Below are 24,794 nucleotides of genomic sequence, written 5' to 3'. Positions count from 1 at the left end.
CATCACATGCCATGGCACAACGAAATCGGGGAGTTGATCCTCGTGTTAATCATGTAGCCCCCAATCTGATCGACTTATACACGTAAGTTAAATTACATTTACGCCCGTCCCCCCAATGCAAAAAAAGCAAATGTTTATTTTCCCGTGTACACAAAAAGCAAAGAGCAAAAATATCCGTCTAGAGGGAATACCATGAAGCTATCGACTCAATCTAGCAGAGGCGAGTTTATTGAGAAGCATCCCAAGGCAAGGGGAAGGTACCAGCCCAATCCTCAACCTCACTTCGCAGCTGGACGATTTCGGACTCCGAGTTGCCGTTGCCAACGTGGTCGAGGAACAGCTTGAGCTTGCCAGGGCTCTTTTCACCACGCTCTTTGGCGGCGGCCTTGACAGTCTTGTCGATGCGGGCGGCGATGGTGACGGCCCGGTCGACAATGTCGGCGACGCGGACAAAGTCGTTCTCGTTGAAGCCGCGGGTGGTCATGGCCGGGGTGCCCATTCGGAGGCCGCCGGGGACGAGGGCGGAGCGGTCGCCGGGAACGGTGTTCTTGTTGGCGGCTACGCCGACGAGCTCGAGGATACGCTCGACACGGCCGCCGTCAACGCCGTGGGGTTTGAGGTCCGCGAGGACAAGGTGGTTGTCTGTGCCGCCGCTGACGAGGCTATATCCGAGGCCGCCCTTGCCCTTGTCTTCGCCGAGGCGCTTGGCGAAGGCCTTGGCGTTGGCGAGGACCTGGGACTGGTAGGCATGGAAGTCGGGCCCTTGGGCCTGCTTGAGGGCGACGGCGAGGGCCGTGATGGTGTGGTTGTGAGGACCGCCCTGGTGGCCTGGGAAGACGGAGGTGTTGATGGGGCCTTCGAGGTTGTACATCTCGTCAACTTTGGTCTTGGGGTTTGTGCGACGGACGCCCTTGCGGAAGAAGATGAGGGCTCCTCGCGGGCCTCGTAAGCTCTTGTGGGAGGTGGTGGTGACGATGTCGGCGTAGGGAAAGGGGCCGGGGAGGACCTTGGCAGCAACGAGGCCGGAGATGTGAGCCATGTCGGCTAACAGGTAGGCGTTGGCCTTGTCGCAGATCTCGCGCATGCGCTTATAGTCGATAAGACGGCTGTAGGCACTGGCGCCGGCAACAATGATCTTGGGGCGGTAGATGAGCGCAAGCTCCTCGAGCTTGTCGTAGTCGATCAGACCGGTAGACTCATCCAGTCGGTATGGGAGCGTCTCGAAGTACTTGGAAATGAAGGATATTTTCTTGGTTGGCGTCTGGTAGCCGTGGGACAGGTGGCCGCCGTGAGGAAGGTCAAGACCCATCAGGCGGTCATGGGTGTTCATGAGCGCAGAGTAGACGTACAAATTGGCGGGAGCGCCAGAAAGAGCTAGATGAAGCAATTGTTAGTACATATGTGCGGCCCATGTAGCAAAGCAGCAAGTGCTATGCCGTACCTTGAACGTTGACGCCCCAGTTCGCAGCGTCAAGATCAAAAGCTTCCAGAGCTCGTTGCTGGCAGAGACGCTCCGACTGATCAATAAACTCGTTGCCGCCATAGTATCGAGCACCAGGATAGCCTTCAGAATACTTGTCTACCATTTCGAGTCAGCACCGCTGCGGTCTCTTCACAAGTATAAGTCGGCTTACTCTGCATAACACTGCCAAGAGCATCTAGGACGGCCTGGGAGGTAAAGTTCTCAGAAGGAATCAGGTTGATGAAGTGCTTCTGGCGTTTTTTCTCCTACACACTAGTTAGCGCGCTGCAGTGCTGACACCTCGGTCCAAAGAGCAAACGGCACCAATCGCCAACTGGAATAAAACGGTGAAACGTACATTTTCAATGATATCGAATACAGTGGGATCGGCCTGCTGTAGATGAGTGGCGAGGAGCTGTAGTCAAAAAGGAAGGTTAGCGGGTGGTCTGCAGCGACGCAATTCGAACAAGTCAAGTTGGCATTGTGCCACCAACCTGTTGCTGTCCGTCCAAAGCTATGGATGACTTGGCTCGTCGAGCGGCCACAATGGGCTTGGCAAAGCCACGAAGGGCTCGCGAAGTGCCTCGCAGACCGGGCAGAGACATGACTATGACCTGCGAATGTCGTGTTGTGGTGATATTTCTCGGGGTAGATGGGAGTGAGTGCGTGGCGTGATGGCGGGAGAGCTCGAGGAAAAGCCTCGGATGACGCACTCAAATAGGCAATGTTTCGCCAGAGAGTTGTACACAGGGCACGGAATCAATGAAGAAGAGAAGAATCGAGCGTGACAACGGAGCAGCCAGGTATGGAGCCGGGACCGAGCTTATGTTTGGTCAGAGCAACAAAGTCGGAGCGGCTCGACGATGATAGCATCCGCCGTTGACGGCGCAAACAAGTTCTCTGGTATCTCTCATGGTCGTCGAGTCTGTCGCACGTCTCGAATTCGTGGTCCGATGGGCTCCGACCGCCGGTACCCGCCCATTCCCCTCAAGCTGGTCGCTCCATTCCTTGCCCCAATCTTCGCCTATCCCCGCATTGGAATGTCCCGTAACCCGTCTGGCGAAGATAATGAAGCCCGCGCTGCCTTTCCGACCCAGCAGTTTGCCAGCAGCGCTCCAGCAGGGATCCAGCGGGCCATTCCTCTTGAGGGAGCTTGATGACCGCGGCCGAGCCACCGACCCATTCTCATTAGCTAACACGCGAGCCGAGCCTGTGCCTCCAGTGCATTGTCGTTACGTATAGCTATCTCAACGTCCTGTGCTGGACCAGTGCAAGTCGGGGCCTTTTTCTTTTGCAATTGGGTAATAGGAATACCCGGCGTGGTGAGCCGGTGATGCAATGCGAGGCACAAATGGCGGCTACAAAAACAGAAAAATACAAAACCCAAAGATCCGTGACACATCACAAGAATAACAAATACTTAATCAATTGCTACAGAACAAAATTATATCAGTCCAGGGCAACCGCGCCGTCTGTTCCTTCCTCCCGTACGGCACCCTCGTACCGCGGGTCGCGGCTATCTTCAGCGCCAGGTCACAGACACAGCGAGTGCGCGCGCTGTGGAGACTGGAAAAAGTGATTTTGCGCCGCCAGGCACCAACTGGCCCCCCCTGCACCTCCACAGTCCTTTTTCTTAGCTGCCCCGTCCGCCAACCCTTCCCTCTTTTCTTCCTTTCTTCTGTATCAACTAAATATGGGCGTGACGAGACCTGCTCTTAACAGCCATAGTATTCCGCCCTTTTCTTGATACAAGGAAAGGGAACGGGAGTATGCTGAAATGCCCTGGCACACAATCACCACCTTGACGGGGCAATGATGGAACCTGATCCATTGTTTGGTTGATCTTGCGTTAAACTGCGCGGAAGAGTGAATTTCTTTGGAGCCTTTCTTTGACGCAGTAACTAGGTAAATTCACTGGTTGGGAGGTTGGGACATGGTGTGCATGGTGCACCGCTGGCTGTCGCCGTGCTTTGGCCTGGGCACAAGTGTGTCTTGATTAAATCACGGCTCGTCATTTGGACCTTGAATCTTCCATGATACTCGTGTCATGCTTGTAGTATTATCATTTGTCTTGAGGGTGAAACAAAAACAACTTGATAATAGCATACATGAATATTTTTTTTGGTGTCGAGAACTGCAGTGCAGGGCTGACGGCTCGTGCGGGCCAGATCCGGATCATGACTGGTCCAAATCGACAAGATGGTGAGCCCACTGCAGCACTTTTCTTAAGGCGTTTGAGACTTCAAGCCTGGTCAAGGATCAAAAACTGTGCCTGTGAGCTTTGGCTCTGGTTAACGGCCATTGGTACTGCTCAAGACTTTAAACATACGGCAATGACTCAAAGCTTGATGAGGCAATTATTATAGTTCATATCCAACCAGCCACACATCGCGTCGTCCACACGAGATACACCATTCATTCGACTACGGCACACAAGCATACCGAACATTCACAATTCAAATCAACCCTATAATGTGCATCATGATCCATTTTTTCAATGCTACATGCCAGAAGCCCCACCGGTACGACTAGAAAACCAGAAGGGCGTAATAAAAAGACCCAACCCGTAGACTCCGAATGCAGCAGCATCCCCTCAAGACCGAAATAATAGCACTATCATCATAGGTCTATTTTGGTTCTTACTCCTCAGCCATCAGAGCATTTCGCTTAGCAGCCACTCTCTCCAACTTGCGCTCACGGGCAGCCTTGGTCTTCGCACGCTTAGCATCCATCTCATCCTTGATGGCCTGCTCACGGGCCTTCTCAGCCTTGGCACGGTGAATCTGCACATGTTGGTCAGCATTCAGTTTCGTTGTTTATATGTGTAAAGGATTGTTTCGCCTGCATGAAATTGTGGCTGCTCGCTTCTACAAGAGTAATCCAATTTTGGACATCTCGTTTGAAGCGACGGCCCTCCCAATTATATGCGACGAGTCGGTGATAGAAAGACGTACGTGTTCAACTAGAGCACGCTTGTGCTTGAAAGTGTTACCCTTGCTCAGGTGGTACAGTTCGTGGTAGAGGTGCTTGTCGATCTTTCCAGAAGCGCGGTACTTGACGAGGAGACGGCGGAGGACACGCATGCGGCGCATCCAGAGGACCTGGCTGGGCATACGGGCGTCGGCAGTACCCTTTCTCTTACCGTAGCCACGGTGTCGGCCCTCTCTTCGGGCAAGGTTCAGCTCGCGGGCACGGCTTCGCGAGTGCATGGTGACGGGCTTTCGGATGATGAGGCCATCGGCGACGAGCTTTCGAATCGTCTGGCGAGAGTTGGCATTGGAGATCTCGCCTGCCTCATTAGGATCCAGCCAAATCTTGCGCTTGCCGCAGCCGATGACCGACGCGGCGAGGCGCTTCTGAGTTCGCAGGTTGACCCTAAAAGGAAGAAAAAAACACCATGTTAGCCCATTGAACAAGCAAATCCGAAACACCCAAAGGATTTCCCGATCATGATGCGTATTTGTAGGCGTGGTTGTTTTTCCCCCCTTCGTCCTGTTGAAATAATCCTCCTATTCAACTTTTTTTTTGGGCGGGTACGTTGTGCGATTGCACACGGTGACAAACTTTCTGCATTCATCAACCATTGCCGCGCAGCCGTCCACACATCCCAGAAAAATATATTTTTGCATCGATAATCGTCTCGCCCTCCACACATCATGTTCTTTTTCGCTTTCGCTGGCATGTTGATACTTACATCTTGATTGTCGTTTGGTGTGATGGCCGGTCCTCGATGGGTGTGAGGGTTGGATAAAGAGGCTGAGAGGGGTTTCGGTGGCCAGAATTTCTTGGGTACGCACAAACTGACTACGAGTTTGTGGGTTCACGTGCACTAGGCCCGGCCGAAAGGCGCTAAGCGAGGGCTCTGATGAGTCATCCAGCACGACAGAACCAGGTAGTGTCACGTGATGAAATGAAATCGTGAAGGGAGAGCCAAAAGTGCACACTGCACACTGGCCAATCAAACAACTACCTTGGGTACCAACCAAGGAAGGTGTACCGATTAGCACTCGGAACATTGTAGGACATACAGCAGAATAAATGGAGCAACAAGATAGATGACTGGGGATCAATCCAAACATCTATACTTACTATTAAGTAATAAAATTCAACGTGGATTTCGTTGGATATGTAAGAAAAGTCAAGCATACAGCTGGTGATATATTTTACTCCTTTCTACTCATCTAACCTCATGCAAATGATTCACCAGCCACTTCCAGCTTGCCAACACTCCAAATCTCTTTCTCGTCTTCTTGCTCGTCATTAGACAGACCCAATCCACCCTGGCCGCCCTCTGCTTCCCGCCTCTCTCTAGCCTGAGCTCCCAACCTCATAGCCACCCGCTTGAAGTAGTCGGCCATGCTTCTCTTTGTATTAGCTGGCAAATCAGCCCCTGGACCTGCCATGAACTTGTCAAACACCTTGCTATCTTCATCGACAACATTGAACAGCTCCACGAAAGCCGCCTCAGCGGCCAGTTTCACAGGGATCACGGGATCTCTCACACTGGCAAAAATAGGCGCTGCCAGTAGGGAAACGTGCGGTCTAACAAGATCCATGTTTGTTCTGCTGAGGGTACGCACGACCACAAGGGCTAGTCGTCTGGAGTCAGTGGGTTTCCCGGGCTGGATGACTTCGGCTAGAGTCTCAAAGATCTTCTTGATGCTATCAAAGCTCTTGGGAGGGGATGAAAGGAGGACCTTGCCGGTGGCCAGAATCAAGTTATCGGCTACGAATGTCTAAGAAAAAGTAAGTATAACAACCTTTTTAAAATTAAGACATTACTTACGCTCTTGTTAGCCATGCCCTGGCATAGCAAGTCGGGCAATTCATCTGCTAGTGCACCCTGCAACAGGATATCTGGTGACTCGACGAGTACAGAATTCAGAGCCAGTACCGATGAGCTGCTGAAATGAGACGTAACCACTCTATTTTTGAGCAGGGATGTTGCAGCTTCCTCAGGTACGTTCTTGATAAGAGCACCCAACAGTTTAGCATTAGTAACAGTCATGGTCTCGTCCCGCTCATCAGTATCCATGTCGATCAGAGACAAGACTGCCGTCCTGGAAGCTTCACCCATGTTCGCACCGGCACGGCTGATGACTTCATACAGCGCTTTGAGCATGGCAGTCTTGACACCTGGATCAGTCGTTTTAGATCCAGTAACCAGTTCAGCGATCAATGGATCGATACGGGGAGTATACTTGATCAAAGTGCCAAGAGCCTTTGCTGCCCTACTCCTGAGAACGTCGCTAGACGTGTCAGCTAGTGATTTGGCAAAAGTTCGTTGCAACTGCGGCAAGAATGGCTTTAGTGCTGTGGGCATCTTTTCCAGAAGGTTGTTCAGCGTCAGCAGAATTGCAGCTTTGACCTCGGTGGCCCGCTCAGAAACAACACGGATGAGAGGACCAGTGATTTGTGTTACGAAAGGTTTCAGCGAAGCCTCGCTTGTTCTGTCGACAATATCTGAGATACCAAGGGCAGCTTGGACTCTCTGATCAGCAGTGCCATTCATCAACCCCTGAAGGAAAATAGGCAGAATTGCATTGATGCCCTTAGGAAGCTCAAAGCCGCGAAGATTGGCGCCAGCAACACCAACTCGAAGTAGAGTTTGTCTGGTAGACACCACAAGAGATTCCATTTCTTCCTTTTTAAGCTTCTTTGTAAATTCGCTTAGAGCTGCCCAAGAGGCTTTGACTACATCCGGATCGCTGTCGTCGAATGCGTTAAGCAACGACCGAATAATGTCCTGGTTGTATCGTGAATAGTCGACGGCGGCGGCGGAGAAAAAGCTGCCAATGTGGCGTGCAGTAGCTGCTCTTCGCCGGTGGTCCTCGTGCTTGATTAGACCTAAAAGAACGTTCATGACAGTATTCAAGCCGTCGTACTCGTCGATGGATTGGATAACGGTATCAAATGAGTTTTCTAAGTCGGTACGCAGGCCTTCGTCCTTGCAATTGATCTCATTGTCCAAAAGAGAATTGATAATACCAGGCAACCGACGGTTCATGGCAGCACCAGCAACCTTTGACAGAGATGCCAACGCCTTGGCATCGAACGCTGAAATTGGAGGAGTGGTAAGTGTGGGAATAAGGTTCGGCAGAATAATATTGGAGCGCGTAGTCTCTGTCAGGAGCGTCAAAAGAGCAGACAGGGCATTTTCAGCATCGTTCTCGGATCGAAGGAGGTTAAGGAGGAAAGGCAGGACTTGGTCAACGGCTCTCTTGCCCAGAATTTGCTGAAGTGAGTCGAATGCTTCTGCGGCGGCTTCTCTGACTTCTTCGTCAGAGTCGGTAAGTGCAGTGCGGACCACAGAAATGAGTGTTTTTTCGTGATCCTCCATCGCTTCAGGAGAGGCGGAAGAGATGAGCTCTCGCAGGGCCAAGCAGATACCTTGCTTGGCATCTGAGTCTGTTGACGTTTGCAAACCTTCTTCCAATGTAGGAAGAAGACTCGAAAGAACTCCATCTCCAGCCTTGCGAATGAGCTCTCCCAGTGCGTTGCTCGCAATGACTTTGTGCTCCATGTTAGAACTGCCCAGTCTCCTGATAAGCAGTTGTGTGAGGGTGGGCACCAATTCCTTGAGAATTTTCGGACTGTGTACAAGAACTTTCCAAACGGCGACAGCAGCTGACCGCACCGCGCCTGCAGTATCGCAACGGCAAACATAGAGTGCGGACAAGATCTTGTTTCGTTTCTCCTCCCCAAGAACCTCTTTGAGGGAAGCGCCTGCCTCCTTGACGGCTTCCTCGTCGTCTTCATCTCCTGGTTCAGCATTTGCCTTGATTCCGGTAAGGTTGAACAAGAGGTCACCAACCAGCTCAACCGAGCTGAGACGAATTCTGTAACTATCATCTGCCAAGCCACGCTCAAGTTCGGGCAACAAAAGATCCACAGCGCGAACAGCAAAGTTCTTGACCAAGAGTCTTCCGGCTCGAAGAGCAGTTTCGCGAATCGATTCAATGTCATCAGCGAGTCCAGCCAAGATAGGCGGAACAATACGACCAAGGTAGTTTGAAAAGCTATTGCCAAAGCATACAGGGAGGAAAATAAAGAGTGACATAAAGCCTTCTCGAACGGCGGGCTTGGACGAATCGACATTTTGCAGAATGGTCGGAAGAGTCTCTTCGAGCCTAGTTGTACCCAAGCCGGCCAGAACTTCACTTAGAGCTTGAGCGGATCCAAGGCGGTCTCCGGCACCAGTGTCAGATTTGAGGGTTTCCATTAAGCCTGGGATAAGATCGGGCATAGCATCCTCGCCAAGTTTCTCGACGAGGGATCCCAAAGCTCGGGATGCGGTGGCGCGGGTTGTAGGAACAGGATCCACAGCGGCAATCTTAAGACCAGCAACGAGGACGGGAAGATGTGTAATGATGTCCTTCTTTTCCGTCAAGTGCGCCAGACTGCCGATGACCTGAGCAGCCTTTCGCTTAGTATTAGAGCGATCATCCAAACCACGCTGAAGGATGCGCGTGATGAGAGCCAGGGAAGGCGCATCAAGATAATGCACAAATTGAACTTTGATGAGAGAGTCCAGGGCATCATCTGTGTACTTGGTGGGATCACTTAGAGCCTTGAGGAGAACATCAACCAGACTCTTGATTTCCGGATTATTAATGACCTCTCCAAATCGCTTCAAACTTCGGTTGGCAGCAGCCCGGACTTCCTTGTGACTGTCATTCAAGACACCTGTTAGGGGTGGAATAATTTCTGGCAAGCTATTTGCCAGCTGGTTGGGGTCGAGGTAGGCCATGGCACCGAGCAGCTCGCAGGCTCCACGCTTGCTACGCCATTGTTGGTCATCCAATCCATCTAGAAGAGTAGGCATAATTTTCTTGACACCATAGGAGCTCAGCTGACCGAAGCAAGCTTTGGCCGCAGCGAGACAGGCATCACGGACATCAGCATTACTGTCACTGAAGCCGCTGAGGAGTTGTGGAACGATTTGAATGACGTATGGTTCAAAGAGACGGCCAAGTACTGTTGAGAAAAGCTCGAAGGCCAGAAGAGAAGCCTCACGCTGGTGTGCCTCCTTCTTGTTCTCCATAGCGCTCTTGAGAGTAGACATGATGCGATACTCCCTTAGCGACCCAATACCTCTACCAAGAACGAGACCAGCGAGACCATATGCAGCACCACGTTGGTTCGCATACTTCTTGGAATTGAGCAGCTCGCCCAGGACCTGATCAAAGTACTTCGAAGATTTATCTGAGCAGGCCCTGACCAATGGAGGCAGACACTCAGCAATGGCGAATTGCACAGTCTCCGATGGGGTTTTAAGGGTGGCAAGGAGACGTTCAATGACAATCGGAATCTTCGAGTCACCAGGAGATAAATGTCTTGCCAAAGCACCGTACATGATGATAACCGCTTCATTGACGCGGTCAGCTGCCGTGCTGTTCTTGTCTGGCTGCTCCAAAGTGTGTTCAAACTTTTTCATCAACTCGTCAATCATGCTCTTGCCGTGAACTTCAGTTGCGGCAATGGCAGCATCTAGCATCTCTCTTCTGACATTATCGCTCTTGTCTCCGAGTGGCCCTGATTCGATAAGAAAGTTGAAGAGTTCATCGGTTTGTTGTCTGTTTAGAACCGGCGTAACTTCTTTAAATGCGGACGCAATACCCTGCCTTGACTCCCAAGGATCGGACAAATCCATTTTCTTCGGCATTCCAAACTCATCCAGGAGCTGGACCTTTGGCTTCGCTAATTCGATATATAATGACTGCAGCTTGGGAATAACTTCGCTCAAAGTCTCCTTATGTCTCTGCGCGGCTTCGGCCAGCGACCTAGCTGCAGCTCGGCGCAGCTGGGAGTCTTTGGTGTCCAAATATGGAATCATACGCATGGCAACAGTGTCGTCAACTGTGAATCCACTTTCTTCCCAAATCTCTGCTCCAAGCTCTTGGTTTTCTTGTTCATCATCATGGCACGCTAACCATATCTCGTCGGTATAGTCGAGGTCACTCATATCTACCTCGGAGCTAATTGACTGCAACACGCTGGTCCTGACACTCGATTGGGCCACAGTGGCACCTTTAGCAAGGACCTGCATCTCTGCTTGACTCATGTTCGGTGCGATACAGCGGCACATGTCGGCGAAACAGTCCTTGATTAGCTTGTAGTGCTGAGCATACTGAAGCATAGATTGAATGAGAACAGTTAGAAGTTCGGTGCGCGGGATTGCATCATCGGAGAAAACATCAGTGTGGAAGGAGAGGAACTCGATAGCCAAAACGAGCTGAGCATCTCGATCGTCGGCATCTTCTCCAACACCGCCCTTTCGCAGAAGATCCAACACAAGAGGCAAAATATACATCAGTGAAACAGAATCAAACGGGCGCTGTTCGCCTGCGAATCGGAGACGGTAAAGAACTCGGGTGACGAGGTCTTCCAATTTTTCCTCATCGTAGTTTTCGGACAAGGTAATACCTCGAAGTCGTAGCGTGGCAACACCGATGAATTGTCGAAGAGCCCCTAGTCTTGATGAGACCTTCTCGGAACAAACAACATAGGCCAATGGGGCAGTGTCGCCAATAATCAGGCCGGCTCCTGCATCGATGATGTCAAGAATTAGACCGATAGAGAAAGAAAGCCAAAGTGTGGCATCCGTAGGTGGACCGGTTGCGAGTGACTTGATGATTCCAATACCGCGCAACAGCTTTGCTTCGACCCCCCTAATTGAGCTTCTGATGCCCGACTCCTTTTTCAATTGAGCATTCACTTTGGCAGTCTCTTCTGGAGTCAACTTCCGTTGCTGGCCTTTCTTTTGCTCAAGCTGACTTCTCAGATCTTCTTCCCATTTCAGTATGTCATAGTCCTTGGTGTTTTTGTTAGGGGCAGCGTTTTGCGACTTCTTAGCTAGGACGTCTACGAAGCAGGTCCCTTCCGGAGTTCTATAAATGGCAGCCTCGACGGGACCAACGTCCTGAAGTTGTCTGGGATCCAGATCGCGGCTAATGAGTTCCATTAGCCGTGGAGTTATGACTTCAGGGGCGACGAATGCCAATTCAGCGGCTGCGTTGTGAGCAGCTTGCTTAATCACATCAACCTATGACGCCCGGGTTAGCATGGTGCTACCAGATCAGATCTCCTGATACATCTGTACCAGTTAAAAGCTGTCCTACCTTTTGTTCATTAGTAGATCGTCGGCCGATTTCCCCGAGGAGCTCATCAGTGTATTTCTTGGCGAGAGTGCCAGGATCAAGGCCCATACGAAGGCAAATGTCAATCCAGCTGGATCGAGCAATAAGTTCCGGTCTCGCCAGAACCAGAATAGAACAGGCTTGGGACTCCAATTGCTCCTGCGATACATTGCCTCCAAGCCCAGAGAGCTCACTGGGGTCCATGCATATTGACCGCAAAACATGAATCAAGTTTGATTTGTTGATTTTCAAATCTTTCTCTTTGGCTTCGTCAAGGGCAAAATTGTCCCACAAACCGTCAATAACAAACTGAGAGACCACCTGAGCTCGCTCGGCATATAATTTTGAGAGGGATCTAAGAGCCTCCCGTTGTACTTTTGGAGGAATGGAGGACGCTGTAATCAGGTAGATAAACGCCTCTGCCCAAGCTAGGGTAACGGCCTTGTCAGACTCGTTGTCGAGGTTCTTTGCCACCGACGTCAGGGCTCTACTTAACCACTGAAGATCTTCTTCAGTATTAAGTTTGCCGTAGACTCTGTAATTCAATAAGAAAGATTGTTTTGAGGCCAAAGATAATGCCTGGGTTGAGATGGACGCCTTGGCCAGGGCTGAACTTATTGAAGAGTCGGGGAACTGGCGAGACAATACTGGGTCTAATGCAGTCAGAATGTAAGCTCCGACAACTAATCCAGATAGTGCTGATCCGGCGGCGTTAGCAGTAACTTCTTGGAAGTTTACAATGAGTTTGGAAATGACCCCATCGACAAATGTAGTGAGTCCGGCAGTCGCGCTGGTGTCTCTGAGAGTATACAAGATGTTTGCTACACGGAGCAACCATATTCTCCTGGAACCAGGCTTTTTATCAGCAAGCCCTTTCACAAAAGCTTCGGTGGCAGGTTTGGGGAGATCAGTTCCTTCTTTAAGGGCTAGAATTGCGGCATGGGCTAATGCTGAAGTCTCTGCGGCAAGCGCAGCTTCGTTTCCTTCTTTTGTGGAGATGGTTGAAAGAGATACCAGAACCTTTGTGGTACTTTGTGATGATAGGGGAGTAGCTTCTAGCATTTCCGAATGCAGGATCTTCTGCTCCGCGGCGGGAAGCTTGCCGGTCGCTAAAGGATTGGCAAGTTCATCGACAACATGATCTAATGTCTTAAGATCATGGCATTTTACCACAATTGCGCGAAAGGCCGCTATGGCTCCACTTCGAATAGATGGATTGCTGGACTTGACATTGGACAAAAGGGGCTTCAAGAGCTTGCCATCCAGGATTTTTGACAGATCGAAATCGTCAGGCAGTGACGTGACCAGCGGCTTCAGAACTCCTCCCAAAACGACTTCCGGAGCACGCAGCAAGCCTTTCTCGATAGCAGGCACCAGATCTTTTTCGACGTCCTCGAGGCTGGCGAAGTTAACAAAGAAATCGCCGAGTCCCGATGCCACATGTGCTGGCAGGGAAGTTCGTGATCCAACAATCTCCCGCGAATAAAACTCGTAGTAATTCGGTTTCAATCTTTCCAGAATTGGCTTTAATGGCGCCTGAAGAGCCGAAACCCCAGCAATAATGCCCAAAATAACGGCGTTTTTGGCCATTGGCTGAGCAGCTTTGGTCGTGAGAGTCGTGACAGCTGCGGTCACGAACTTTTCTCGAGTATCAGCCGAAGAAAACAGCCTGCGGAAACCACGCCTGGTCACAACCGTTGCTGATCGAGTCATACCACTTTTGCAGCCTGATTGTAGACATTTCTCTACAGCATCCGCGCAGGTGAGAAGGATCTCATCACCCAGATGTACCCAGATGTCGGCTGAAACGTGCTGCATGAACAGACTACACCACTCAACAATGACAAAGGCATTAGATATGGCAATTCCCGGTTTCTGTATCTCTTGACGCATCGTTTTAACGAGGGAAGAAAGGGCCGTTGGGCTGGCTCCAGCTGCTATTATAGTGGTCAAGCATTTTTGAACCGCGAGTCTAGATTCTCGGTCTCGGTAGAATGGGTGGGTGGCGAAGAGCAGGCTCAAAAGGCCGGGAATAGCTGAAGCATCGGATGCTGTAGCATGAAGTCAGTCGCACATATCTTTGACGAGGTAGAGGCTGGGCACGGAGCTACTTTTGTGTCGAATGGTTTCGTCGACTTGGTGAAGCTTGGCAATTCGAATCGAAGTCGAGGCAGACATCAAGGCTTGGTCAATTACGACTAAGTCGAGCCCAGCAGCGGCTGCGGAAGGGCCTTTGTCGTTGACCAACGATTCAGACATGTCGAGGAGCGGGACGAAGCAGATGGAGTGACGGAATCATCTGGGGCTACGGAGGGCTTCTCGAATTCTCACACCGTCTTTCGATAATCGGCGGAGGTGGAGGGACACGGGTCGGGTAAGACGGAGGAAGAGGACAAGAGAAAGAAGGAACAGGCAAAGGTGAGCCTGTAGAGAAGGCAACGGGTGCCAATTATCGAAGTGCGTTCTCGACGTTGAAAGCTTTGGCTGACTGACTGCAGCTCGGCTCTGGCCCATACATGAAGTTTCCACCCCACGTCAAAATCTGGCCCCGCCTCGCAATTGGTGTGGGAACATGGAAATTCTTCTCACCGCCCATGAGCATGCTCTCAAGGAGTATTTGGAGCATTAGCTGTCACTACAGGAGCCAGTACAGTATCTCGGTATGTGATTCAAAATGCAATGAATTTCGTTTATAGTGAATTTCTGGGGTGGATTTTTAAATAGGAATAGTATATATACTACAACGGAATGATTGTCAACATTCGAATCCGTGTCATGCCAAACCACACAATGCAGCTAAAGAAGTCATGATGATCGATAGGCCGGTTCAATAGACAGTTGGCTATCTTCGTCACGCATGTCCGCTGAAAGCAAAATTTTGCTCCCTACTGCTTTCTCGGTTGTCTTGGAAGCTCATTTGTCGTTATGTCGGGATGACTCAGAGTAACGGCGAGTAACAGAAATGGGCGGCTCATGACCAAGTAGTAGTCAGATCCCTGCACGGCACAATGATACTTCAACACCCAGGACTTGGGGTATGGCGGCACTCAGAACATTTAGACCAGACGTATCAATCGATCTACTTAAGTATAAGCAAGTAGGTGAGATGCCACCTGCCTACTTAAGTACTTACTTAAGTACTTAACTTAAGTGCTTGACTAGTAGTAGCCAGTCTCTAAAGCCAGCTTCTATGGAACATTGAACCAGACCGGACTGGTCAATCAACGGACTGGTCCCTGCGCCCCCCGCAACAACCGACCCTTACCGCTTAGGGCGCCACCTGACAGCGCAATACGCAGCACTTGAGCACTTGAGCCCAGCCTGAATGCCGCGCTCATTGAGAGCCTGGCATGTCTCTGGTTGATACATCCAAGTACTTAAATGTACTGTTTGGTACCAGCTCCAGCGGCAACGGCACTGGTCCGTCCATGTCTCTTCTAGGCTAAAGTCCAGCCTGGTTCAATGTTCCCACCCGAATAAACATCATCAGCACCAGCCCCAGCTTCCTTCTGCCTCTGTCAATACTCTTTTGCTGTGCTTGCCCTTCCTTTCCTAGTTACCAGTCTCGAGGGCAATGGCTGGCAACAAGAAAAAGAAGAAGCCCGCTGCTAACCCGGCACGCGGCTTTGCGACTACCTCGATTGCCTCCAAACCCCGGCCTGAAGTATCCGACTCGGAAGCAAAGCCGTTGGCCGATGGTGTTTCTGGTGCCTCTGCCCCTCCATCCAAGGAAAATGCCCCGCCATCCGCAAAGTCCACGACTGGTGATGGTCATGGCAGTACTACTGCCCAGCAGACCAGCGAGGACAAGCCCTTGAGCCCCGAAGAGTTTGAAAAGCAGCTTGAAGAGTCCGAGCTGCAGCTCCTCGTCGAGAAGCATTCCCAGAAAACCAAGCGTGATGCCCAGCGACAACGAACTCGACTCGAAACTGACCGACGCCTGCTCCGTAGCCAGGCTGATCTGGTCAATGCTCCAAAATGGCTACCTCCAGACCTGGTGGAACATATTCTCGACCTCATCAAGGCAGAGATGAGGTTTGCCGGGTCAAGCTTGTCATCCGAAAATGTTGGCACTGGAAAGCTTCCGTCCGAGGAGGACATGATTGTTCGGCTGTGGACCTTGCGCCAGACCTTGGCCGCTGCTGGATTTCCCGAAGCACGAGTGGAAGCTGTTCTTAAACACATTTTGGATATTGCCACCAATGTTTCTTCTTCTGTCAAAGACTCCATCTGGGGCCTGGATGAGTCCTTGGAGTGGCTTGCCCGAGAGTGCCCTGCCGAGGAACTTCCCTTATACGAATTCAAGGGCAAGCCTATTTCCAGAGGTATTTTTGACTTGCAGCCTGTAATCCATTACTGTACAAATTTCCAAGTTCCCGCGCTAATACAATCGATAGATACCCCTACAGATACCCCGAACGCATCACGCCCCGGTACTCCCAAGCCTCTGTCACTCAGCTCCGGCAAGAACAAAGCAAATACTCGAGGAAGCAAGTCTGCATCGCCAAATAAAAAGCTTGTCATGACATACGACCTAGATATAGAACCCGAAGATCTGATACCCGAATACGTTTCCGCAAGAGCAAAGCATCTCGAGCTCAGCCGTAGCGTTAGACCAACCGATAGCGAGGACAAGACACAACTAGAGATTGCTAAGCTTGAAGCTAAAATAAAAAAGATCGAGAGTGACGTTCTTTTCGATAAGTTCAATGCCGACCTTAGGTGGAAATCCGAGAAGATCCTTGTCGAAAGACAACTGGCTGCTGCCAAGAAGGAAGCACAAGCTGCGGCAGAGGAACTCGGATCGAAAGCAGAGCAAACACCAGAAGCCAATGCCGACGACAGTGTAAACGATGAGGCGGATCGTATTGCTGCGGAAATTTTGGCTCAAGAAGATGAAGATAGCGACGCCATTGCTGGACTATTCGCATCCCTCCCACAGAATGAGGTGGATCCAAACACGGGTAAAACGCAGACTGTCATTACCGCTGCAGATGGTACTAAACTTGTCCTTCGAGACTTTGGGAAATGGACAGGAGTGGGCCCTAGAAGAGTTTTGGAGGACTCTTGTCGCTCCAGGTAAGTGCCGCACATTTCTCTAGCCCTTTTCTTGATATTTGCTTATATCATTTGTAGAGACCCGTCAGTCAGAATGACGTATACTGTAGTCTCTGAAGCTACATTTGCTAGCCGCCAATCTGTTGATATTTGGTGGACAAAAGCTCAGGAGCTGCCTCACGTCTTGCCCGATTCGGACGTCGAAGTCGCCGCTGACGCGACGCATTTCACCTTCACGATGAAAAGTGTTGCTGTGTCTGATGCCAAACAATCCGAGGCCTACATCTCCACTGCGGCCCTTTTCCACATATTTAACGGTAATTCGAAGGATGAGAAAGTTAGTCTAAGACTACCCCCTGTTTGGAAAGATCTTTGGTCAGAAATGGCAGAAGCGAAGAAGGACTATATGGATACTCAGGATCGCGAAGCAGTGAGGTCGTTGAGAACCATGGTTCGCCAACGACAAGATCAAGAGCTAGAAGATGGAGTTATTGCCTTCCGAGGCCGTGGGGCAGCTAAAAACTCACCAGATTCGACACAAAATGGATCCTTGGATCGCTCAAGACTAAACACTGCTGGTGTAGAATCGTTGCAGAAAATTTGGTATGACAAGGCTAGGGGTGAAAAGTTCCAATCCATGTTGGTAAGTCATCTTTTCCCCATTGAATTTTCTCAGTTGCAATTTCACTTCAAGCCTAACCATAGCCCAGAAATTCCGAATGCAGCTCCCCATGTGGCAGTTTCGACCACAAGTCCTTGCGGCTGTTGACGACAACCAAGTCGTCATTGTCTGTGGAGAGACGGGATGGTATGTGACCGTGATATATCATACCACTGCAGCCTGGGCTAACATGGCAATTTTAGCGGCAAGAGCACGCAAGTACCTGCATTTTTGCTGGAACACGAACTATCTCAAGGCAGGCACTGCAAAATATACTGTACAGAACCTCGCAGAATTTCGGCCATCTCTCTGGCCAGGCGCGTAAGCGACGAACTTGGTGAAAACAAGGGTGATTTAGGTACCAACAGATCACTTGTGGGATACTCCATTCGTCTTGAAGCCAACACATCTCGGGAGACGAGACTGGTTTTCGCTACGACTGGTATTGTTATGCGAATGTTGGAGGGATCCAACGATCTCCGTGAGGTGACACATTTGATTCTTGACGAGGTTCACGAACGATCTATCGACAGCGATTTCCTTCTCATCGTCCTCAAGAGGCTCTTGACGAAGAGAAAAGACCTCAAGGTTGTGCTTATGTCTGCCACAGTGGACGCCGAACGGTTCTCGGCATATTTGGGTGGCGCACCAATTCTGAATGTACCTGGTCGAACATTCCCAGTGGATGTACGCTATCTGGAAGATGTTGTTGAACTCACAGGATACCGCCCGAGCGACTCGCCTGAGGAGAAGATGGTCGATCTTGATGATGATGTTGTGGAGGGAGAGGGCAACGGTCCAAAGAGTGAAATCTCTTCGAGCTTATCGGCCTACTCTCCGCAGACAAGAAGCACATTAACTCAATTGGACGAATACCGCATCGACTTCGACCTAATTCTACAGCTCATGGTGCGTATTGCCTCGGATGAGTCCCTCGCATTTTACAGCAAGGCAATCCTAGTATTTTTGCCAGGTATTGCTGAAATTCGAACTCTCAACGACATGCTCCTTGGAGACCCGCGATTCGCCAAAGACTGGCTGGTATACCCTCTCCATTCCTCTATTGCTACTGAGGACCAAGAATCGGCCTTCCTCGTACCACCTCCAGGAGTGCGCAAGATTGTGCTCGCCACCAACATCGCCGAGACTGGTATTACAATCCCGGATGTCACTTGCGTTATCGACACCGGAAAGCATCGCGAGATGCGTTTTGACGAGAAGAAACAGCTATCTCGACTAATTGATACCTTTATTTCTAGAGCCAACGCGAAACAAAGGCGAGGCCGTGCAGGTCGTGTTCAAAATGGGTTATGCTTCCATATGTTCACCAAGTATCGACACGACTGTATTATGAGTGACCAGCAGACGCCTGAAATGCTTCGTTTATCTCTACAGGACCTGGCTATTCGCGTCAAGATTTGCAAGATTGGCGGGATCGAGGAGACACTTAGTGATGCCCTGGATGCTCCATCGGCTAAGAATATTCGCCGTGCTATTGATGCATTGGTAGATGTTCGTGCCTTGACAACAGCCGAGGAACTCACTCCTTTGGGCCACCAGCTCGCGAGATTACCTCTTGATGTGTTCCTGGGTAAGCTTATCCTGTTGGGCACGGTATTCAAATGCCTCGACATGTCTATCACCGTTGCCGCTATTCTCTCATCAAAGTCACCCTTTTCTGCGCCCTGGGGTCAGCGTGCACAAGCCGATAATGCACGAATGGCCTTCCGTCGAGCAGATTCCGATCTTCTCACTATATACAACGCCTACCTTGCCTGGAAGCGAGTATGCCAAGCCAACAGCGGCGGGGGCAAAGAATTTCAATTCTGTCGCAAGAATTTCCTCAGTCAGCAGACGCTGGCCAATATCGAAGACTTGAAGGGTCAGCTGCTTGTATCCCTAGCAGACTCGGGTTTCCTCTCCTTAACAGAGGAAGAGCGCCGTACACTCGCACGTCTTCGATTTGCACAAGGCCGTCGACGCCAGCAAAACTTTTACGAAGTTCCTCGACGAGTCAACATCAATAGTGAAAACGACTTGATTTCCTCATCAGTCATTGCCTGGAGCTTCTACCCCAAGCTTCTTGTTCGCGATACACCCGGTACGAAAGGCCTCCGTAACATTGGCAATAATCAGAACATTAGTTTGCACCCGTCCTCCGTGAATAGAGGCTTCTTGGACATTAAATGGCTATCCTACTATCACATTATGCAGTCAAAGACGTGAGTGTCCCGGTGCTGATTGCGTGCGGAGAAGCCACTAACAGCTGCAGTGTTTATCACGCGCATGAAACCACTGCGGTTGAACCATTTGCCATTGCCCTTCTTTGCGGCGACGTCCGCTGCGATGTATGTATACCCCCTTCACAGTTGCCCACGCAGTCTTCAGTATCTGACCTGCACCAGATGTTCTCGGGTGTAATTGTCCTCGACGGTAACAGAGGACGCTTCGCGCTACCGGACTGGAAGACTATGCTCGTTCTCAAAGTCCTCCGTACTCGACTCCGCGAATTACTTACTCGTTCGTTCAAACAACCGGGTAAATTACCAACTGCCCAGCAAGAGAAATGGCTAGAAGTGTGGCAGAAGTTGTTCACGCAAGATCAGAGGGACGATGGAAAGAGCAGTGGTGTATCTGTGGCTGTGGCTAAGGCATAGGTTGCAAAGTAGCTTGCTTAGTTTTGATGCACTGGGATTGGCGAACGACTACTGTCACAAGGATTCCTTCACAATTGGGATATATGGGATACCATGCAAAATATATACAATATAGACATAGACAATTGATGGCTCATCAGAGGCAAAGATTTGATTCATAAATAAAATCTAGCATCCCACGGCAAACCCTGTCAACTGGTGTTAGAAGCCCGTGCCTGACAGCGAGGTCCTATATTATCCTTCCACAGACTGCACGACATATCCATGGTATAGATACGCAGCTCCTACCCTCATGTCATAATCAGTGCCTCGCTCCCTACCCATTGCTAATTTACAAACTTATACATGGAAAGAAGGGAATCTACTCATTCTTCATCCCCCTTCTTACCCGCCAAAAACATAGTTTTGAAGTCAGCATTACTCTTTGGCCCACCCCCCTTTTCAACAGGTTTGGCTGCCGTCGCCGTCGCAGGCCGAGGTGCAAAGCCCAACCCTTTTTTTGGACCAGGTCTGCCGACAGCTCGTCTCGTAGCCTGCGGCGGAGCCATAAGCCCCTTTGGCCTGCTTTGTTGCACAGGCTTATTGCCAGGTTTATTGTGACGTAGTTCATCGGGGGACCCTGTACGAAGCTTGTGCCCTTCGTACTCCATGCTATTGAGTTGAAGGGCCGCTTTGCCGGCGGCAGCTGCATCCGCGAATTCGATGATGGCGCCTCCGTGGCCTGGCTGGTGGACGAGTTTGACAATGGAGCCCAGGGGCTCGATGAGGGCCTTGACACGCGCGTCGTTTACGGTGTCTGGGAGACCCATGAGGGCGATGGTTCGGGCGGCTATTTCTGAAGACGATGGTTTAGAAGGACCCTCTGCGACGGCGTCGCCCATTGCCTGGTCGCCTTCGGCGTCCTTCAATGAAGACGGGGCAGGCGAGTTTGGTGCGCGCTGGAATTCAGTTTTAGCAAAAGGTTTCACCCTGCTCTCCTTTGAGAGCTCGACCTTTAGAATCTGAGACTTGAACTTGGTGCTGTTCAGTTCTGCAACTGCCTTTTCAGCTTGGTCCTTGGATTCAAAGTCCAAAAACGCAAAGCCGCGATTCTTGCCCGCCATGTTTAGCGGAATATTCACCCGCTGGACGGTCCCGAATTTCCTAAATACAGAGCGGATTTCGGCTTCTGTGGTTGATAGATCCAAATTGCTGATGTGGACTTCACGACCTTCTGCGATGGCGCCCTCGCGGTTCTTTTTGCGGCCAGGATCAGAGTACTTTGCTAGAAGACGGTATTTGCCTTCCAGAAGCTTTCCCTCTTTAGCGACAGCTTTAGCGGAGGCGTCTCTGTCGCGAAACGAAACGTAGCAAAATCTGCGGTGCGTGTTGACCTTGAGGCTTGGCCAGCGGATGCTCAGGATATCGCCACAGTCTTTGAATAGATCGCGTATGAATTGGTCGTCGGCAGCAGGAGGGAAGTTGGCGACGTAGACTGTGAGATCGTGGCCCGGCTGGACAGTGATTTGGGACTCGCCAAAATACTTGGCGTCTCTGAGAAGGGCGGACTGTGCTTCTTCTGCCGAGCCAAATTCAATCAAGGCCGTGGTGGATTGGCCATCTTCTTCTTTTATGAAAGCGGTTATGTTATTGATATGTCCGTAGGGCTTGAAGTATTTGCGAACTGCGGTTTGCGTAGCGTCTGCTGGTAGATGGGTAACAATGACGGTTGAATGTTCTCTATCTCTTTTGGTGGGTTGTTCGGTAGTCTCGGATATTTGGTCATCATTTTTTTGGCGTTTACTCGCATTCTCTACATCGTCGTCTTGTGTGTCTGCGAGGAAATCGCGCTTCCTCTTAGGTTCGCTCGGTGAAGATGAAGCATCTACAATAGACACGGACTGTTCGTTGGATTCGACCCCTTCCTTCTGAGCTTGTGTTTGAGCTTGAGCCTGACTTTCGTAGTAGGCAGCATCCTGCGCAGCTTGTTGCTCCTCCTGTTTCTTTCGGCGGTATGCAATGATCTTTTGCGTCTTATTAACAAAGTCATCTGCCTGACGCACTGAGGCCGGCAGCTCATAATTGTTGCAATGTTGCTGATACATTTCAAGAACCCCCTCTGGCCAATCGATAGTCTTGCGGGTTGCAGCGGAATACAGCACTGCGGTTGCTGCCGAAGGGACATAGAGGCCGCCGTGTGATGATACATTTTCGCTATGATTCTGTTTAGAGAATGCGAGCATCTCCCAAGTGTAATAGTTGAACCAAAAGTCGTAGCTGTCGGCGTGAACACTTCTATGCTCAAGCTTTTTCCACTGTGCCCTGGCGTCTTTGATGGCGCCCTTCTTTTCCGTCAAATACTGAATATAGAGGCGTTCCAGTCGATACTTTGGGTCACCCTGGAATTCTTTGCCATAGAGCCTCTTCCCTGTGATTTCAACGTCTTCAATGGCAGCCCTTAGGCCAACCTCTGCGACATCGGCAGCCTCATCAGAGGCAGCGGGTTTAAGTGCCCTTCTCTTCAGAAACGCGCACCAAGCCTCATACACTTTAATCATACTCTCCATGCCGTTCTTGTATAGTTGGTCATTACTTGTAGCAGTGTGCTTGATAGACTCAATATCTGCAAATTCTAGGTTTGCCTCCTCGGCACATAGAATGTATCTGCTCCAAAGCCGCCCTGACCACGGACAATGAAGAACTGACCTGCGTGACGCATCTAGCAAGTCCCCAGCCGCAGATTTAAAGTCAGACATCGACGAAGAGAGAAATACGATGTAGTCATGCCAGGCGTCCTCGTCGGTCGCAAACAATCCGGTCAGAGCTCTGTCGAATAACCCAGCGCAAATATTCCGATTTAATTCGGCGCCGTCTTGGCGTCTCTTCATCCCTCGCACCTCCCAATCAAGGTATTCCCGTAGTTTGGCCTTTTGTGCTTCGACATCGCCGTTACGATGGACTTGTTTCAGTTGAAATTCGAATGGATCGCGTACTTGGACGGCTTTCTTCGTAGCCTGGGCGTTGGCGGTGATTTCTTGCATGGATTTCTCCCATTCCGATTGATTATACTCCGACAGAAAGCTCGAAAATGCTTGTGAAGTTTCCTCCCAGTGTAAATGCGGCGTAGCTAAACGCTGGCGGTAAAGATGGGTGATGCGACGGAGGCCCTCTGGTGTCCTGCTCTTGACAAACTGTTCCTTTTCAAAAGACATCCAGAGATCCCAGAGCTCATGACTGTCGCTCAGGCGATACTTGATCGCCTCATAGCCTCGCTGCCACAGTTCCAGGGCCGCTTCGAAGGAAAAGACCTCTCGACCTAGTATCTGTTCCTCTTCAGACCAGCCAGCGTCGTTGGAGTTGCTGCTTTCCCACAGATTCCAGAAATAGTTGCAATAGGCAAGCCATAGACGCATGCTTCCGGGCTCGTCACCGACGGCGCGCTTATACTCCTCGACAACATGGACGCGCTTCTCGAGATCGGAGGCGGTTCGAGTGGTCTCTTCGATGTAGGCAAGCCAGGCATCTTCGCCTACGGGGTTGGCCATTGTCGCTGTGACTGAACTTGCACAAAGCCAGCGAACATGTCCCGATGGTAGAAGTCAACGGATCGTCTAGCTATGGAAGGGTCAGGCAGCACTAGGATCGTGATCTGGTGAAGTGACGTGATGATACTAGAGTTGGTATCTGAGGTGGTGCCGCGATTCTTGCCTGCTCACGTTTGGGCTGTAAGCTTTTCTGAAGCTCAAGTGCTTGAGCTTCCAGCCGCCAGACAGGGCAAGGTATATACGTGCTCTTGCCCAATCACAGCATGCTTGGAGCGAAAGATGTGGGGCATCTTGAGCATGGACAGAGAGAGAAAAAGTAAGTACATAGGTACTTGACTATCGCGCTCAATATTACAGACACTGTCCCATATTAGTGTATACTTCTTGTCGGGCCAATATTTATTAAGGTTTGAATTGTATGTATTGCTCATTAGTCAAGTGAAATTACAAGCATAATACAAGTATCGTGCAAGCGTAAAATCTAGTAATTTAGTATTAGGCTATACCAGGCTAAACATAATAAGAGACCAAAAAAATAAACCATCTATACACGTATCGTGACGCGTTAAATATACCAGCGTAATTGGTGCCGCGTCGCGGCCTACTAGCTAAAGCTATCTCGCGATAGCCTGCCGAAAACCCAAAATGTTGTCGGGCCAATATATTCTGTCACACTCTGGAACTGCCTTGTTCCGTCTCCATGCTCGTGGGAGCATCGATGCTTGTCACTATCTCTTGAGCTGCCCACTGGCTTGTGGAGACTCGCTTACCTAAGGAAATTGTATGGCAGAGGAGTCTCCGCAAGCCAGTGGGCAGCTAAAGAGATGAAAATCGCTGCCTCAATTCTGCTCCCCTAACACCTATCAACATCAGTTCTCATTGCTGTCCATGTTGCCCTCGCTTGTGTTGCCACGAGCCAGTGGCACAGACTCTGTGCTCCTCTTACTCTTTGACTTGGATGCTACGGAGTAACGCGATCTGACTCGAGCGGACCGCCGACTAAGACAAACGCCACTTTGCAACACATCTGATGTTTCTTGAGAGCGTGTAAATGTCGGGCGGAGTGCGTAGTACACAAGCACCAATTCCCAACACTTCAATCTGTTTACTAGCCATGCGGCCCACTGACTCATGACCCAAGATCAAAGACGTACCAACTCTCGGCCGCTTCTTTTCAGCTGTGCTGAAACCCGGGGCGAATTCTTCATCTGTTATGATTCCGCAGCCACTATAACGCTGATGGCGTACTCGGAGGCCCCTTTCAGCTATTCGGTGACTCGCTCGGGCTCTTTG

At 50.5% G+C, this 24,794-nt stretch overlaps 4 protein-coding genes across 4 annotated transcripts; 1 reads left to right on the top strand and 3 right to left on the bottom strand.

Annotated features, from left to right (window-relative positions):
- Positions 1-226: 226 nt before the first annotated feature.
- Positions 227-2,067, bottom strand: MAA_08242 (serine hydroxymethyltransferase; the record flags this gene model as incomplete). Its single annotated transcript, XM_007826240.1, has 5 exons — positions 227-1,374; positions 1,442-1,579; positions 1,635-1,728; positions 1,821-1,877; positions 1,957-2,067. The coding sequence occupies 5 exons, from the start codon at positions 2,065-2,067 to the stop codon at positions 227-229; spliced, it is 1,548 nt and encodes a 515-aa protein (XP_007824431.1).
- Positions 2,068-4,101: 2,034 nt separating this feature from the next.
- MAA_08243 (elongation factor 3) lies at positions 4,102-13,860 on the bottom strand (the record flags this gene model as incomplete). Its single annotated transcript, XM_007826241.1, has 7 exons — positions 4,102-4,245; positions 4,417-4,837; positions 5,157-5,262; positions 5,667-6,198; positions 6,249-11,507; positions 11,584-13,652; positions 13,713-13,860. The coding sequence occupies 7 exons, from the start codon at positions 13,858-13,860 to the stop codon at positions 4,102-4,104; spliced, it is 8,679 nt and encodes a 2,892-aa protein (XP_007824432.1).
- Positions 13,861-15,175: 1,315 nt separating this feature from the next.
- Positions 15,176-19,977, top strand: MAA_08244 (pre-mRNA-splicing factor ATP-dependent RNA helicase PRP22; the record flags this gene model as incomplete). Its single annotated transcript, XM_007826242.2, has 7 exons — positions 15,176-15,926; positions 15,999-16,680; positions 16,738-17,302; positions 17,370-17,467; positions 17,524-19,542; positions 19,593-19,668; positions 19,726-19,977. The coding sequence occupies 7 exons, from the start codon at positions 15,176-15,178 to the stop codon at positions 19,975-19,977; spliced, it is 4,443 nt and encodes a 1,480-aa protein (XP_007824433.2).
- Positions 19,978-20,342: 365 nt separating this feature from the next.
- On the bottom strand, positions 20,343-23,501 carry MAA_08245 (RNA recognition domain-containing protein; the record flags this gene model as incomplete). Its single annotated transcript, XM_007826243.1, has 1 exon — positions 20,343-23,501. The coding sequence occupies one exon, from the start codon at positions 23,499-23,501 to the stop codon at positions 20,343-20,345; it is 3,159 nt and encodes a 1,052-aa protein (XP_007824434.1).
- Positions 23,502-24,794: the final 1,293 nt, after the last annotated feature.

Source organism: Metarhizium robertsii, assembly GCF_000187425.2.
Source record: "Metarhizium robertsii ARSEF 23 chromosome Unknown MAA_Scf_4, whole genome shotgun sequence".
NCBI lineage: Eukaryota > Fungi > Ascomycota > Sordariomycetes > Hypocreales > Clavicipitaceae > Metarhizium > Metarhizium robertsii.
This window is presented reverse-complemented; position numbering and strand designations above follow the sequence as displayed.